This window comes from Eulemur rufifrons, chromosome 21, assembly GCF_041146395.1.
Source record: "Eulemur rufifrons isolate Redbay chromosome 21, OSU_ERuf_1, whole genome shotgun sequence".
NCBI classification, from domain to species: Eukaryota; Metazoa; Chordata; class Mammalia; order Primates; family Lemuridae; genus Eulemur; species Eulemur rufifrons.
In genome coordinates this window covers 15,015,351-15,031,428 of record NC_091003.1, presented here as the reverse complement: position 1 = coordinate 15,031,428, position 16,078 = coordinate 15,015,351, and the positions used below count along the sequence as shown (strand labels likewise).

General features: G+C 47.3%; 2 protein-coding genes across 3 annotated transcripts in view; one reads left to right on the top strand and one right to left on the bottom strand.

Annotated features, from left to right (window-relative positions):
* The window catches only part of KCTD10 (potassium channel tetramerization domain containing 10), a 28,799-nt gene extending 17,450 nt beyond the window's left edge, over positions 1–11,349 (top strand). The window contains exons 4-7 of one of the 2 annotated variants that reach the window (XM_069497532.1): positions 1,705–1,791; positions 2,070–2,122; positions 3,531–3,726; positions 8,494–11,349. In XM_069497532.1, the coding sequence (XP_069353633.1) occupies positions 1,705–1,791; positions 2,070–2,122; positions 3,531–3,726; positions 8,494–8,718 (561 nt within the window). In that variant the 3' untranslated portion in view covers positions 8,719–11,349. Of the gene's footprint in view, positions 1–1,701; positions 1,792–2,069; positions 2,123–3,530; positions 3,727–8,493 lie in introns of both variants that reach the window. The other variant, XM_069497531.1, reaches the window with a different exon arrangement.
* A 578-nt stretch (positions 11,350–11,927) lies between these two features.
* The window catches only part of MYO1H (myosin IH), a 43,067-nt gene continuing 38,916 nt past the window's right edge, over positions 11,928–16,078 (bottom strand). The window contains exons 27-31 of the mRNA XM_069497090.1: positions 15,514–15,649; positions 15,050–15,120; positions 14,808–14,905; positions 13,739–13,838; positions 11,928–12,449 (exon numbers count right to left, since the gene is read on the bottom strand). Coding sequence (XP_069353191.1) covers positions 12,426–12,449; positions 13,739–13,838; positions 14,808–14,905; positions 15,050–15,120; positions 15,514–15,649 — 429 coding nt within the window. The 3' untranslated portion in view covers positions 11,928–12,425. The remainder of the gene's footprint in view (positions 12,450–13,738; positions 13,839–14,807; positions 14,906–15,049; positions 15,121–15,513; positions 15,650–16,078) is intronic.

Sequence of the window (16,078 nt, the reverse complement as noted above, 5' to 3'; positions counted from 1 at the left end):
CCAACCACCACCAAGCTTATGCATACTTATTTCTTCCCCTGTTCTCCCAATACAGTTTATCACAGTTTTGATTAAATTCAAAGTTTACATTGTGAGGTCTAAGTATGGCTAACAGTTAAGCCACAGAGCATACAACGATGATTTTCTTTTTTATGTAACATTGGGTTTGCCAGAGTTAGTGATTGCCTCATTGTTTTGTTTGCTCGGTTTTCTGAGTATGTATTCCCGATTTAGCCCCACATTCTCAGACAGTGTCCTGTCGGTGTGTTCAGCACATCAGAGGGCCTCTGTTTCACTTCGTCTGGGAGACATGCCCCCTGGCTTCTGTTTCTGTTAGTCTGAGGTTAGACCTCCAGGCCCGACCTCCGGATTCTCCTTCCTCTCCGTTTCTCCCGCTTCATCTTTCTGTTCTACTTCCTCAGGGTTTTGGTGGGTTTTTTTTTCAACTTCTATCTTTTCAACCTCCTGTGGGATTTTTCATTTCTGCTGTCATCTTTCTAATTTCTAGGAGCCTTTTCTTGTTCTCTGAATGCTCTATTTTATATAGCATGCTGCTCGTGTTTCATAGGATGCCATATCTGCTCTCGTCTGTGTGACGATACTATTTGAAGTTTTCTTTGTTCTCCCTTCATTGTCCGACTCCTTCTCTTTCTTTCTCTCTTTGTTTTGGTTTCGCTCTCACGTTTGAGGCTTTCCACATACAATCTGATGATCCTTGGCTGTCTGTTGAAAGAGTAAGACACTGGAAAGCTATCTGTGCGTGAGCTGTCCTTACTGTCCAGTGGGCTTCGCTGTTGAATGATAAGGCTGTTTCAGTGGGAACCCCAATTATCAGAATCTGTAAGCCATTTTGGGGGACACGTGGTTTCCCTGTAGAGAAATCCTCTACTCTCCTCCTGCCTGGTGGGAGGAAGCCCAACTGGCTGCCTTTTGGGATCTAGTAGGGGAAGAAGCAGGGGCTGCTCGCCATTTAGCGTGGAGATCTTCACTTAACCCCCCTGTTTTCAGAATGGCAGCTCAGCCCTGTCCTCTGCTGTACAAACCGCTCCAGCAAAGTGGACTTCTTTGCCAGAGTGGGGAAGCGGGTGGATCCTGGGGGTCTCACTGGAGCTTCTGCCAACCGGCGAGCAATCCTCTGTTCTTGCCCCATGCCCACCAGCTTTCAGCGCTGTTCTCACGGAGGTCCAGGCTGCTCTCCCATCTGCCAACTCGAGTTTCAGCTTTCTCCATCGCCTTGGTTATCACTCACTTGTGACCTGCTTTCCACCCTTGCTTGGATTTTTGACCTTTTTTTTTTTTTTTTTGGTCTGCTGACCTTCCATTCTTTTTCTCTTATGAGCTTATACCTTTTTTAAATTCCTCTGCAGTCACGGTAGCAGGATTTGAGGAACTTTTGATTAAATCATCTTTCAGCTGCCACGTTGAGGGCTTCTTTTTGAATTGGCTTCCTGGGCTGTGGAAAATGTGTCGTCATTGTTAGTATTTACTGAGCACCCTGGCATATAACAGCTGTCGCAGAGGAGCAGAGTTACTAGAAAATTCAACTCCTAGTCTTCTCCCGTCTAATTCATTGGTGGTAGGAATCCTCCTCTCTTCCCAGCCATAAGTGCCCCTCGCCAGAGCCTGTCTTTGCTCAGCAAGCTAGCTTAAAAAATGCAGTGCTGGACAGGCCTCCTAGGCTGAAAGCATGTTTTGTTCCAGCAGAACAAAGATACTTATGAGCCTTTCTGCAAGGTTCCTGTGATCACCTCATCCAAGGAAGAACAAAAACTTATAGCGACTTCAAATAAGGTATGTTGGAGGCACCCTTGTGGAATTTCTTTTGCTACCAGAAGCAGAGATTCTTCTGATAAGTTTTGAAATAAAAGCGTACGTAACTGCCCGAGCAAGGCCCGAGAAAGGGTTCTGGATGGGAAGCTGCAACTCATCTTGTGTTCCCCCTGCTTTTGGGTCACGTTGTCCCCCTCTCCAGCTGGCAGGCTCTGCTTGTCTGCCCTGTGGGAAGCCAGTGGTTCATTGCACCTGCGTGCCAAGTAACTCTCTTTTTCCTTTTTTAAAACAATCCACAGCCAGCCGTGAAGTTGCTCTACAACAGAAGTAACAACAAATACTCATATACCAGGTAAGGCATCAGCCAGAAAAGACATCTGCACTCCCAAGAAAACCTCCGCTTACACCAGCCAGGCCCAGCTCCTCTTGTTCCGTTCAGATAAGGGTGGCCCCTCTGCACTTCTGGAGTGCCTGGGTGGATAGATGGATAGATAGGTAGAACTTAGAGATATAACTCACACATACTGTGAAATTCGCCTTTTTAAAATATACAGTTCAGTGTTTTTAGTATATTCACAAAGTTGTGCAGCCATTAACACTAATTCTAGAAAATTTTTATCACCCTAGAAAGAAACTCTCTACTCATTAGCATTCACTGCCCATTTCCCCTGAACCACTCCCCCTCCACCCCCCAGCCCTAGGCAACCGCTCATCTACTTTCTGTCTCTATGAATTTATCTATTCTGGACATTTCATATGAACGAAATCACGTGGCCTTTTGTACCTGGCTTCCTTCACTTAACAGAATGTCTTCTGAGTTTACCCATGTTCTAGCATGAATCAATACTTCATTTCTTTTTATGACAGAGTAACATTCCGTTGTATGGATAGACCACATTTTGTTTATGCCTTCATCATTAGATGGACATTTGGGTGGTTTCCACTTTTTGGCTATTGTGTATAATGCTGCTATAAACATTCATGTACAAATCATTGTGTGGACATATGTTTTCCTTTCTCTTGGGTAGATAAACCTAGGAGTAGCATTGCTGGGTCATGTGGTCACTCTAGGTTTAACTCAAGGACCTGCCGAACTGTTTTGCAAAGTGGTGGCTGCACCATTTTACATTCCCACCAGCAATATATGTGGGTTTCAAGAAGGCCTTTTGGCTCTTGGGAACAGGTAGCTCTAAGATTAGCTCCTAGCCTTGTCGGCTTCCGTACGAGCTCACATGGCTCCTCACTGAACTGGGCTCTGGATCCATTCTTATGCCAGGGGAGCTTGAGGGATGTAGGGGGCATTTAATGAGGGTACTCAAGATCCTTGTGAAGATCTATGATAAAAAGTCACCATTGGGCAGTGGCATTCTGCTCTTTGTAGGGGGCTGGTGAGGCTCTGTCCTCCACCTGGCACTGTGCCCAGGGGCCTGGTGGTTCAGCATTCTCTCTCTCAGGCTGTTGCAGAGCTGACAGCCAAGCACACTGGGTAGGATCGCAGGCTTAGGGGCCAGGACTGTCTTTTGGGGGGCCTGGCTCTGCCACTTACTGGTTTTTGGCCTCGGGCAATTACTTAATTTCTCTGACCCTCACTTTCCTGCTTTAAGCAATGGTGATTGTGGTGCTTTTCTCACGGGATCATTGTAAGATGGAAATGAGATAGTGGAGAAGTTGGACCCAGTAGGGCCCTGCCCACAGAAGGGCCCAAGAAATGGTGGCTGTTTTTACCACCTGTGGTCACCTTATCAAATGCTCTTTTACAGCAATTCTGACGACAATATGTTGAAAAACATTGAACTGTTTGATAAGCTGTCTCTGCGTTTTAACGGAAGGGTCCTATTCATAAAGGATGTTATTGGGGATGAAATCTGCTGCTGGTCCTTTTATGGCCAGGGCCGCAAGATTGCCGAAGTCTGTTGCACCTCCATCGTCTATGCCACTGAGAAGAAACAGACCAAGGTAAGAGCCTGCAGGGGACGCTTCTGAGTGGCTGTTCTGAAATACGTACTTGTTGAATGAACTTCCTTTAACTTGAACAGAGTAAAGAGGGGAAGGCTTTTAGAATGCTTTTCGTTGCCTTGTGGTTGCTCATCGTTAAAATATTCCTTATCTTTTAGGCCTTGGCAAGATCCAAATGTAAGTCTTGGAGAAACCATGGCATTTCCCTTCTGAAGCTCAGCAAGTAGACAGTCACACTACCCCAGATTCCTTTGCCATAAACATGGGTCTAGATTTACTCTTATACCCATGGGTGTTCCCTGCTGCCAGGTTTTCTCCACCTGATGTCACCTGTTCCTCACCTCCCTCCACGTAACAGTGTTGCCCACCAGCGTGGCCTCATGTGGTCTCACTCATCAGAGGAACTGTGCTGCCTTCAAGATCTTGACCTTGGCTTTCTAGTCAGGACTTACTACTTACTTGGCATCTGTTGTCCCCTTACCCACTGACCTAGAGCTTCCTTCTCTCTCCCAGCACCCATTTGGAGTTCCTTAGCTCCTAACCTTGTTGGCTTCCTGACTGAACTGGGCTCTGGACCCATTTTTATGTCATCTTCTCCAAACCAACAGTCTTGACCTCTCCCTCAACTTCTGCCACCTTGCCATTCCTCGAGGCCAGATCACACCACAAAGGTACTGCTAGAGATCTGGCCCACTGGTCACTGGACTTCACTCTCTCCAGGCCTTCTCCTTGCCTGCCCTCCTTGGACTACGTGAGGGTTTCTTGTTTCTTCCCTCCCTCCTTCCTTCCTTCCTCCCTCCCTTCCTTCCTTTTTTTTTTTTTTTTTTTGAGACAGTCCCTCACTCTGTCACCCTGGCTAGAGCGCAGTGGTGTCGTCATAGCTCTCTGCAACCTTGAACTCTTGGGTTCAAGTGATCCCCCTGCTTTAGCCTCCCAAGTAGCTGGGAATACAGGTGTGCACCACCACACCCGGCTAATTTTTCTATTTTTAGTAGAGATGGGTCTTGCTTTTGCTCAGGCTGGTCTTGAACTCCTGACCTCAATCCTCCCACGTTGGCTTTTTTTTTTTTTTTTTTAATCACACTATACACCCTGTCATTTCTTTTTCAGCCTTATCTAAGAGAAACCTGATAATCTGATTCCCAGTGACATGCAGCAGGACTGTCATGCCTCTGGCCCTCTTCCTACAGTCTGCTCAGGTTATCATCGTCCCCAGAGCTTCGGGAGGCACAGAGTTCTGTGTGGTTCTGGAGCTGGCAGCAAGCAAAAAGCAAATGAGAGAAAAATCAGATGACAAAGTAAAAACCAGGGTCTTTTCTCTTTAATTTATTATTAAAAATTTACATCATACACCAAATTTATTTTTATTTTTTTGTAGAGACCAGGTCTTGCTATGTTGTCCAGACTGGTTTTGAACTCCGGGCTGTAAGCAGTCCTCCCACTTGGGCCTCCCAGAATGCTGGGATTACAGGTGTGAGCCTCATACACAGAATTAGAGTCGGGCAATGATCTTCCATGTACCCGTCACCCAGCTTCAAGGGCCTTCAACTCAGGGTCACTGCTGCTCAATCTGCTGTCCCTCCCCAGCACTCACAGGATTGATCTGACAACATATTTTATTCATAAGTATTCAGAATCTATCCTAAAAGGATGTATATCGTTTTAAGGTAGCCAAGAAGGAAAAAACACTGAGGCTTTTCTTTTTTCCCAAAGATACCAGGGAATCCAGACTCATTTGCTTCCCTTATCCCGTTAGCAAGACACCCCATGCCTCTTTTCTCCCTTGAGCTTTTTTTCTTTTAAGGGCTGTGAATTCCTCCAGTAACTAGATCCCCCTTTTGGTCATGGTTTGGTTTTTGTAATATACCTGGGTTGCCCCTGCCCTTGGGTATTAAAAGGATAGGCATCATATTGATTAAGCTTTAACATATTAAGACTGCACATTTTTAGAGCTTAACAGGGAGCAAGGGGATTTAGAGACCATGTGGTCTGATCCCAGCTGTTTTGAGAGTAGCGGCTGGGTCCCAGAGCGAGCCTGTACTGGCGTTGGTGAAGCTGGTTAGTGGCAGAGCCAGGATGGGAGGCCGGGGCCCCCTTTCCATGGCTCCTTTTGCTCTGCTGTCTGTCCCTAAGGGCTTCTCCTTTCTCCAGGAGAAGCATGTGACTGGCTTTGCAGGGAGTTGCTGTGGGAGGCAGCTGCCGTATAGGAACAGGTTCCTCCTCCCTTCTGGCCCAAGCCTCTGGGAGCTGGGCTTTGGGGCTGACACTCGAGTTTGTTTTCTCAAGTCACTATGCAGATGTCCCATTTGGGTTTCGGGTCCCTTTTTTAAAAATAATAATTGGTGTCTTATCTTCCTTGATACAACATTCCAAGTGCTTTACTAATTCTTTTAATATCATTTAGCTGTCTTTTGTGGTTCATTTGGAAAGGGTGTGACTTGCAGAAATTTAAGTTTAAGCAAGTGTTTTCTACACATTAATACCTTGTCCATTTGGTTCCTAATTCCGATTTGCTGGGGAGTAGGTGGTAAGGAAGCACAGAATTCTACCCTTTAGTGATCTTTTTTCTTCCTGTTGCAGATTGTATCACTTCTGTTGTCTCTTTCCTCTGTCATCTCCACTCTGTTATTGAACCCTTCCAGTGAGTTGGGTTTTTGTTTTTATGTTCGTTTCAGTTATTGTATTTTTCAGTTCTAAAGTGTTCATTTGGTTCTTCTTTTTATCTTCTGTCTCCTTGCTGAGACTGTCTGCGTTCCCATTTGCTCTAAGAGCATTTGCCCTTACTTGTGAAGCATCTTTATAATAACAGCCTTCAGGACTTCGTGAGATAATTCCAACATCTTGTGTCATCTTGGCTGCTGATTTCCTTTTCCCACAGGAGTTTAGATTTTCCTAGTTCTTCATATACCAAGAAATTTTGGATTATATCCTGGGCATTGTGGATGTTATATTACAGGACTCTAGTCTAGGCCTTATTTAAATCTCAGGGAGAATGTTGATATTTTGTTTTAGCAGGCTGTTGACCCAGTTAGGTTCAGGCTGCAGGTTCTACCAGGCTTCTGTGGGTTGTAGTTCCAGTGACAGTTCAGTTTCAGAGCTTTTAGATCTGTCCCACCTCTGTGCCACGCTGCGGCCAGTCTGTCGTGGGCAGTGTCTGTCCCAGGGTTCAGTTCTTAGTCTGCATGTGCTGTTGAGGGGCAGAGCCTGCAGCTGGGGCGAGTCTAGGAGTTCACACACAACCTGACAGGCTGCTTTGTCAAGCGCCCCTTCCTTCCTTCCTTCCTCCACAATCTCCTCAGTACTTTAATCTTCCTCGGGGCTGTCCCTTTTTGGTTGTCTGGCCAGAAAGCTGGTTCTTTAGTTACTCTGCTCCGCCACCCACTTCCTGTGACTGTGCCTCTGTCTGGGGCCAAGCAGCATGAAGATAGGGGGAAAAAAGCAGTAGGGATTCACCCTGTCGTCTTGAGACCACAGCTCTTGTCAGAAAGGAAGGTTCCCTCCCTCCTCTTTGACACCTGTGGTCTCTGGTTGCTGCCACGGATTGCTTGGGGCTAGACTGCAAGAAAACAGAGAAAAGAAAATCAGGAGATTTCCCCTCACGCTTGCATGTTAGGCTCTGTTGGCTCCTCTGGTCACCAGAGACCTTCTGGAGCCTTCTCTGTCCTGGTGCCCATTTCAGGGTTTCAGGCTACACGGATGCTGGTGGGGGGTGTTGGTAAACTCACCGCTGGTTTGGTATTACTTCAAATTCTGGTCTCTTCCCCTAGTTTGCCTGCAACTTGTGTCTAAGGTCTCTGTTTACTGCTCACAGTCCTCAGTTAAGCTGCTGTGTGCATCTGTCCTGGCTTTGTAACATCGGTGAGGAAGACAGGGTAGAGTGTGCTTACTGCATTTCTTGTGGAACCAGAACCTCAGAATCCTACCCTTTAAAGCAGAGTCTAGTCCGTGAGTCAAATGTGTGGGGCCCGCTTGTGTGGCCCTTCCCCTGTTGACAACGCCTTAACCCTGAGGGGTGTAACAGCCAGACACAGGCCAAGCAGGGAGGGATCATGTCCATTTCGTGAGGGTCCCCAGGCGGTCCCTGTTCAGAAAGAATGCTGCATTAGAGACCCCTTTAAGGTGTGGAAGGACTCGTGTGCAAGGTTGCAGCTCTGTTAGTTAGCAGCCACATATGGGAAATGACCTAAATGTCCATCAAAGTGAAATGCAATTAACCATTGCACTATTGTATTCTTTATAATTCCCTGATGTGGAATGATCTCTAGGCTAAATTAGGGACAGGAAGGTATGAGCTGGATAACGATAATCCTAGCTACTTGGGAGGCTAAGGCAGAAGGATTGCTTGTGTCCAGGAGTTGGAGACCAGCCTGGACAACATAATGAGAACCTGTCTCCTAGAAAAAAAAAAAAAAAAAGGAAAAGAAGAAAGTGCATAAGAATATGTGTAGTGGGCCACCTTTTGTGTTTTTAAAAGCACGTGAATATATGTGTATATATACACACATATTTACATGCATAGAATCAGAGAAGGCAGGATGAGAAGCATTGCTTGTTTTCCTACGTACCCTTGGTCTCTTGTAAATTTAGTGCTGTGTGTAAGTGTTGCCTGTTGAAAATGACAACTAATTTAAAAATTATAATGACAGTCTTCAGTGGAATCCCAGGGACCTGATTTAGCCCGATGGCCCTGCCCGGAAGTCCAGGTGGCAGGGGTGGTAGGCTGTGTATTATACTAACTTACCTGTCCTGTATTTTTTTCAAACATAGGTTGAGTTCCCTGAAGCCCGGATTTATGAAGAGACCCTGAACATTTTGCTGTACGAGGCCCAGGATGGCCGAGGACCTGACAATGCGCTCCTGGAGGCCACAGGCGGGGCAGCCGGGCGCTCCCACCACCTGGATGAGGACGAGGAGCGGGAACGGGAGCGAATCGAGCGTGTGCGGCGGATCCACATCAAGCGCCCAGACGACCGGGCCCACCTCCACCAGTGAGCAGGCGAGCCGACCCCGCCACCCGCTCCCGCCGCCCTCCCTCCCCGCCATGCCACACTCAGATCCTGTGCGGGCTCCCGGGCACCTTCCACTTGCCCTGGAGCCTGGAGATCCTTTGTAACAAGCCAGATAATTATTTTGATACTTCTTGAGAAGGTGAATTGATTGTCTCGACCCAGGTCTATGCAGCCCTTTTGTTGAGCGAGCTGTGTCTAAGGTCTCTACTTTTCATGAGAATCCGGGAACCTTTGGAGCCAGGCTTTCTTGGTTCTCGGAGGAAAAGTATGAATGAGCGTGAAGTGTATGTGAGAACTTTTGTTCGCAGTATTTATTTTTGTGGGTGTTGACGATGTATTCGGGCTTTTGGGTGTCGTTCCCTTAAGGGTTCAGTTTGACGGTTCCAAGAGGATTTCTGCAGTTGGTGGCCACCAAGGTGTCTGACCTACCTATTTCATATATCACAACCCGCCAGCCCCAGCAGATGGGCTCCTGCTTCCTGTGTGTTTTGCCCCGGCACAATGTCCACTGCTTTGCTAGAAGTTCATTCTGCCACTTTGTGCCTAGACCTTGTTGATAATTGCAGCTTGTAGCAGTGGAAATGTGACCTAATAAGCCTCTGAGTTGTCGTCACTGGTGTAGCTTTGAGTGCAAAGCTTTCTCTAAAGGGCCAAGCCGTTTGCTGCCTTGACAGGTCTTTGGTTTAGTGCTGGCTGGGGCCCCACGTGCCTGCCTAGGAGCAGAGTGTTCCCTGGAGGTGAGTGTTTCGTCTGCTCCTGGCTCCTTCCGTTGTTCTCCTTGTTGACCTGCTCGGTTCCAGGAAGGCCATCTGACCCCGTGACAGGCGTAGCTCACAAACTACTCCTCCAAGGGATCGGCGCCTTCCCCATGAAGCTGGGCTTCCTGCTGCAAGTGGATGCCCTGCCCTTTGCTTAGAAATTCAGTGTGGCCCAGACTCTTTGTCCTCCCCCCGCATCCGAGCAGGGACACCCCCGCAACACCAGCCCCCAGGGAGCTTCCCTGCTGTAAACACAGCCATCACCTGGAGATCCCCTTCTTGTCTTTGCCTCTGATTCCTACACGGTATAGAGTGGCCAGCAGTGTACAGGTGGAGAGAACGTGCAGATACCTTTGGGTCTGGTTTGTGTCGGTGTTGCCGTTTGTGTAAAGGGATGTGTGCGACTGTTGACGGGGGGACGTGTGCTTGTGGGGCACAGGTGGCCTGCGCTGGGGTCTGGCTGTCTGCCTGGTGCTCGTGTAGGACGGATGTTCTCAGTCATCTACCTCCCAGCTCCTCTGCGCCTGCAAAGGAGAGAAGTGAGTCGTGACTGACAGGGGTTGTTGGGACTAGACTAGGTAGAGTAGTTTGAGGGGCTGTGCGTGTGTGTTAGGTGATGGATGGGTTTGTCTGCGTATCAAGGGAGTCGTTACAGTTTTATACCAAAGGTATTAACATGGGCAGCCTTTGACACATGTATTCCAAAAAATGAGTTTATATTTTGAAACTGTTTTTACAGCTTAGACTTTGTACGTACTGCCCTGCCTGTGACAGTTGTATGCCTTTATTTTCTACCCAGCAGCAAAGCCTACAATAAAACTGTAAAACAATCATGACTGAACATAAAAATCATGCATTGGGTAGATACTTTTTAAACTGTTGTGTGGGAAACTTTTATATTAGGCCATTTGGATTTTATTAAGTGCTATGAAAAGAGGGCTTACAAAATAACGTTTCATAAATATTTTATACTGTTTAAGTTTTAAACACCAACCCTTTTGGGTTGCACTTTTTTAGAACGTTAAAGTGAATGTCAGTTTCTGATGTTTTCTGTAGGAATGGAAAAGCCATTGTATAAATTGTTTTTTAAATGTTTGTGTCTGAAGAAGTAGTTTGTGGAACAATCTGTTTTGTTTTGGCTTCTATGCCTTATGACCTAATGTTTCTGGCAGCTCTAACTTCACTTTTCCTCCAACCTTGCACCTGTAGTTTTGAATCTTTGCCTCTTTGGAATATGAGCAGGTTCGTAAAACATTCCGTGGTGGATGATAGTGTTGGCTGGTCCAAGCGCTTATCAAATATACTCTATAATATGGAACTGATTTTTCTTATGTTAGCACTAAGGGTAAAAGTCAATATTTATAATTTAAGAACCATCCAAGTGAAAAACACTGGCCTAAAATTTGGCAAAAAGAGTAAGGTTTTATTACATTGTAATAGCTTGCAATTTGAAAAGCAGCAGCTTTTAGTCTGTTGTAATCAAGTTCTTTTTTTTTTTTTTAAATAAGTCATCTGATTGTGGTGACTGGGAGGCTGGACCCAAGAGAATTGCTTACGTATCTTCTGTCACCCTCCTGTGGTGGATTAGCCCCGTGCAGGTTCCCCAGCCCCTGTTCAGGTGTATTTGCTGTTCCTTACAGCGGCTATTCAGGACCGAAGTGTGAACACTCAGCCCTTCCTCTCGAGTGTGTGCTGTCTTTAGGGCTCCACCCAGTGTCACTGTAACACACTGAAGTGTTGTTAATTAACCTCTGTCTCTCTGTGCTATGAAATGATGCTGTAAGTTTTAGAAGTAGTCACTGTATATTGTTACAAGCACTTGTGGACACATGTAAAATAAAAGTTATATAATGCTTCTATTTAAATCTGTTCTCTGGGTCTTTTCAGGAATGCCCAGCAACGCTGAGCCACAGAAGTGCGGTTTACAGCAAGGCAGAGCCCCTACCCTTCTACCTCACCACCTTAAAAGTTGCTCAGCCTGGAAAGGAAAGATGAGTCATTTTTCTGAGTGTATGAATTTAAACACAGAAAGGAAGTCTTGGGTCAAAGGTGGTCTGGCTTGTGCAAAAGCAGAATGAATCAGCTGGTGTCACCACTGATGTGATATTGGGGGGTGGGGACTCATCTCACCATCTGGGATCTAAAAGACCCCATCAGAAACTTAATCCAATTCCTTGACACTTCTGAGTTCCATTTATTTAAAGCAAAACTTGAATTGTGTAGCTTTATGAAATTTCCTTTACGGAGACCCCCACCACCACATAGTTGAAAACCGAACAGTCACAAAGATTGTTTGCTGAGCACTTTTATACCATGTATGTTGTTATTGTAACCATACTTTACAGATTATTTTATAATAATTTGTATTCATTTATTTTCCAACCTGCTTGTTGCAGTTCAGGGTCTCGGGTAGCCTGAGCCCATCCCAGCAACTCAGGGCACGAGGCAGGAACCCACACGGGGCCCATGTAGCTGTGCACGTCCTGGGGCTGTGAGGGGAAACCCTCGCAGACAGCTGTGGCCAGGAATTTTTTTGTCATCAAGGTTACAATGAAATGATGTTATTGCTGTATATATATTTCATTGTGTCTCAGGGCAGCTCGATGCCGACAAAGGTGGAGAATCTCACCCACTCTGTAATGACGTGTTGAAGTGCCCATCAAGTGTAGGGACTACTGGGGAGGTTGAAAACCACCCCCTTGGGTGACCTGCGATTGCTCCTGGAGGAAGACATTTTAACATAGTGCCCCAGGGCAGCTGGGGTTAGGCTTTGGCGTAACAGGCCCCTCCGAGCTTCAGATGCGATTCTCTCCCCAGTGCTGCCGGGATCTTTCCCTGAAGGCGGAGCTGACTGGATCACATTCCCACTTCCTTGGTACTTTCCTCAGTTGCAGCAAAAACGGTGACGGTAGAGGTCAGACGTCATCCTCTATCAGGACTTCCTCCGGACGGACACCTGGGAGAGAGGTACGATTCTGTTTAGAGACCTGTCAGCTCCCTTTGCTGGGAAGGAAGCAGTTACCACCTCACCTGTCACCATCAGCAAGGTGGGTCTGGGTGGGCCGTGAGATGCCCGTCCCCGCCCACCTCAAGCCACACCAGAGTTAGTTAGAAAGTGGCATCTTCAGCTGGGGCCAGCCAGGGAGACAGACAGACGCTGTGACTCCAAAGGAGAGCTCGTAAGACAGCCTGTAAGCTGTAAAGTCACCTTGTAGTTTATATGCAAAGTGATCCTTATTTGTCCCTGAAGGAGTTGGGACAACTATGTTGTAAAAGATACTGTACTCTTTACAGTCATAAAATGATTTTATAGGTACATAGTGTAAGTTTTAAATGTATGTGAGACTGTTCCATGGTGCCAGACCATTTTTAATGGTTTGTATCAGATAATAATTCTCAGCATAAATATAAAATATATTTTAAAGGTTCAGCTCCTTCTGAGTTTTGACATGTCATTTCCCAGAAACATTGGATCAAAACAAGCTCTGTGTACGACCTTCCAGCCAGGACTGTGGGGACCCTCGGCCCAGGGGGTAGAGTCAGGGAGGGCAAAAGCTCCTGGGGGCTCAGGTTCAATTTCTTCGTAAGATGGCAGTAGTTCTCACACCTCTGTGTGCATTAGGCCTGGGATCTCTTACATTCCAGCCCCCAGGACACACCCCCAGCCAGTAAGTCACTGCACCAATGCGGAGACGGGTTTGAGAGCCAGAAGGAGGCATAAGGCCTTCTCCATCCACTGAGAGGTTGGACTTTGACATTTAAAACTGAAACGTTCACTGACAACTAGAATTTCTTGCTCTGTCACCCTGGGTAGAGTGCAGTGGTGTCGTCATAGCTCACTACAGCCACCAACTCTTGGACTCAAGCAATCCTCCTGCCTCCTGAGGAGCTGGGACTACAGGCACATACCACCATGCCCAGCTAATTTTTCCCCCCATTTTTTGGTAGAGATGGGGTCTTGCTGTGTTGCCCAGAGTGCTGTTGAACTCCTAGCCTCAAGCATGCCTCCCACCTCAGCCTTCTAAAGTGCTGGGATTACAGGCATGAGCCACCGCACCCGGCCCTTTTTCCCCCTTTTCATTTGCTGTTTAAATGCCTCTGGGAACAATTCCTGTCTTTCAGATATAGAGTCAGGATTAGGGAGAAATGAACTAACTTCTAATTCTAGTCAATCTACAGGACTGAAGTTCATAAAATGTTCTCACCTAAATCTGCTTACCTTCCTCCCCAGGTACAACTACTTACCACTGTTAACCGTCCATTTTTATCTTTATAGACTTGTTCTTCCGGTCCAGTGTCGAAAGCTATTGTGCCTTCTTTTCCAGGGCCAATATAAAACTGTAAACTTAAAATACACAAAGTGACAAATTATTAACATTCTGTTTTCTTCTGATACCCTTAAAGTCTGCAAAAGAAATTCACTTATGAAACTTCAGTCTCAGATTCCCAGTTTGTTGCATGTTTTAGCAATGCAAAGAAGAAACCGATTTTTACAGCTGGGCAACTGATACGTTCTGTAGTTACTGTGAAGGCGATTAACGCATTCAGTTCTGCAGAGTGCCCATTTGATGCCGAGGTGCCCCCACGCATCTTCATGCTGAAACTCACGGGACACAGTATTGGAGGGACAGCAAAACAGAAACACTTCAAACTAGCCATGACATAAATTTGCTCATCAAATAAAAACTTGGAAAAGAAACGGCTCTCCAGGCTAGTCTGCTTTCAAGGGGGCTCTGGGAGCACATTGCTGAGAAAGCATCGAGCCTGGGCCTTAGAAATCTGTGCCCGTCACTGACAAGCTCCGCAGCATCGGGCCTGCTGGCCGACCTCCCTGTGCTCCACTTGGCCTTGCCCTTGAAATAGAAAAGCTGGCGCCCACGTCAGAGTCGTTGAGAGAATTAGACAAGAATAGTATATTCTGTGCCAGGTGTTTTCCCTTTATAGCCTGACCCACCGGCAGCCTGTGAAGCTGCGGCCCAGTGTGCTCACACACTGTCCCAACGGGCACCCACAGCAAAGGTGTGGCCGTAACCTGCTCTGGCCCAGAGGTCCACCGTTAACACAGTGTGACAGCTTCCCTCAAGGAACACAGCTGCCTCCTTGGAGAACTATAGGGGAAGATTACTGCTTCCTGAGGTCTGTGAGTGATCGCCGACATCCTCACTTCTCTGGAGCCCAAGAGCATAGGGGTGATGATAGAAAAAATTCTTTATGAGACAGGGCAAAGGCGTGGGTAAAAGGGTTAACCTTTGCATTTTCCCTCATCTGTCAATAACCGTTTTAGACCTCCTGGGCTGAAGACGAAGCCACCTACCTTCCTTGAACAACATTCACAATGTTCTCCTTCCTAACCAGCAGCACGAGTTTAGTAACTGCTTCAAATACGTGTTCGCACTGTAAAACGGCATCCCCCTGCGGCAGAGAGGCGTGGTTTCAGCATTAGCGGTTTACAAAAAACACACACTCAGGTGCTGAGGTTTCACAGCACTCAACTTCACGTGTGGCAGTGTCCTGTTGTCCCCCCTCTCTTAGCAGAGCCTGGTGGCCGTCAGTTACCTTTTGCTTGTTGTCCTCTGGCGAAACGTGAAGGACTAAGATTCCATCGCTCAGATTGCTGGTGGAGACCCCTTAAGACAGATCAGAGTTAAGAGGCCAGGAACTGCACAGCTTGACGTTAATACAGAAAGAAGAGACACACCCACCCAGGGGCTCCCCAACCTCGCGCTTTTTCCTCCTAGCTGGGCCCGGTGGGATGAAGGGAGTAAGTACTCCGGAGATCAGCCTGCTCTTGGGCTGTGATCTGAGTAAAAAGGTCATCACAGAAGGTGACTATTGGCCCACCTGGATACTTGAATGAGAGGATGCTGTTGATATTTATGCCAGAAGAAGAGGGCCAGGCCGGGCAACGTCGGGCCTTATGGGCACCTTATACTTGTGTCTCCCATTTGAGAGCTTCACTACTGGTATTTCCAGTAACTGAGTCAACTCGGCGGCCTGTCTCAAGATTGCCCGCTTCTTACCTTTGAGTGCCGAGTACTCTATTTTCTGCTTGATTTTGGCAAGTTCCACCACGTAAGCTGCTTTCTGAGTAAGAATGAGTTGCCGCTGCCGTGCCTTGAAGCCTTTCCTGTCGTATTTGACGACCGGGATACCATACTGCAAGGAGGTTACCGTCATGGCGAGGGGAAGGTGACCGCGGGGCGGGGGCTGGGCAGAGTACCTGCGACTCAGCCTCCAGCAAAGTTACTCCAGGCACTCAGAGAGGCTCAAACAGGTTTTGCATAAACAGATTTTTTCTTTTCCTGCACCCTGGCTCTCTGCGGGGTAGGTTTGGATTTAGCTCCACCTTCCTGCATTGCCCTCTGAGAAAGTCAAGGCTAAGACCGGCCTCCCAGGTCTGTGCTCAGAGGTCAGAGAGATGAAAACCTTCACAGCCAGAGGGTCGTCCAGGCAAGTCGCACAGGCTCCTATTCTCCAGGGAACCAAAAGGGGCAGAGAAGCCGCCGGAGCACACGGTAGAGGCAAATGTGCCCCTGCTGCCACGTGCCAGGCCGCGGCCCATTGACTCGTTCGCCCTCTCTGGGA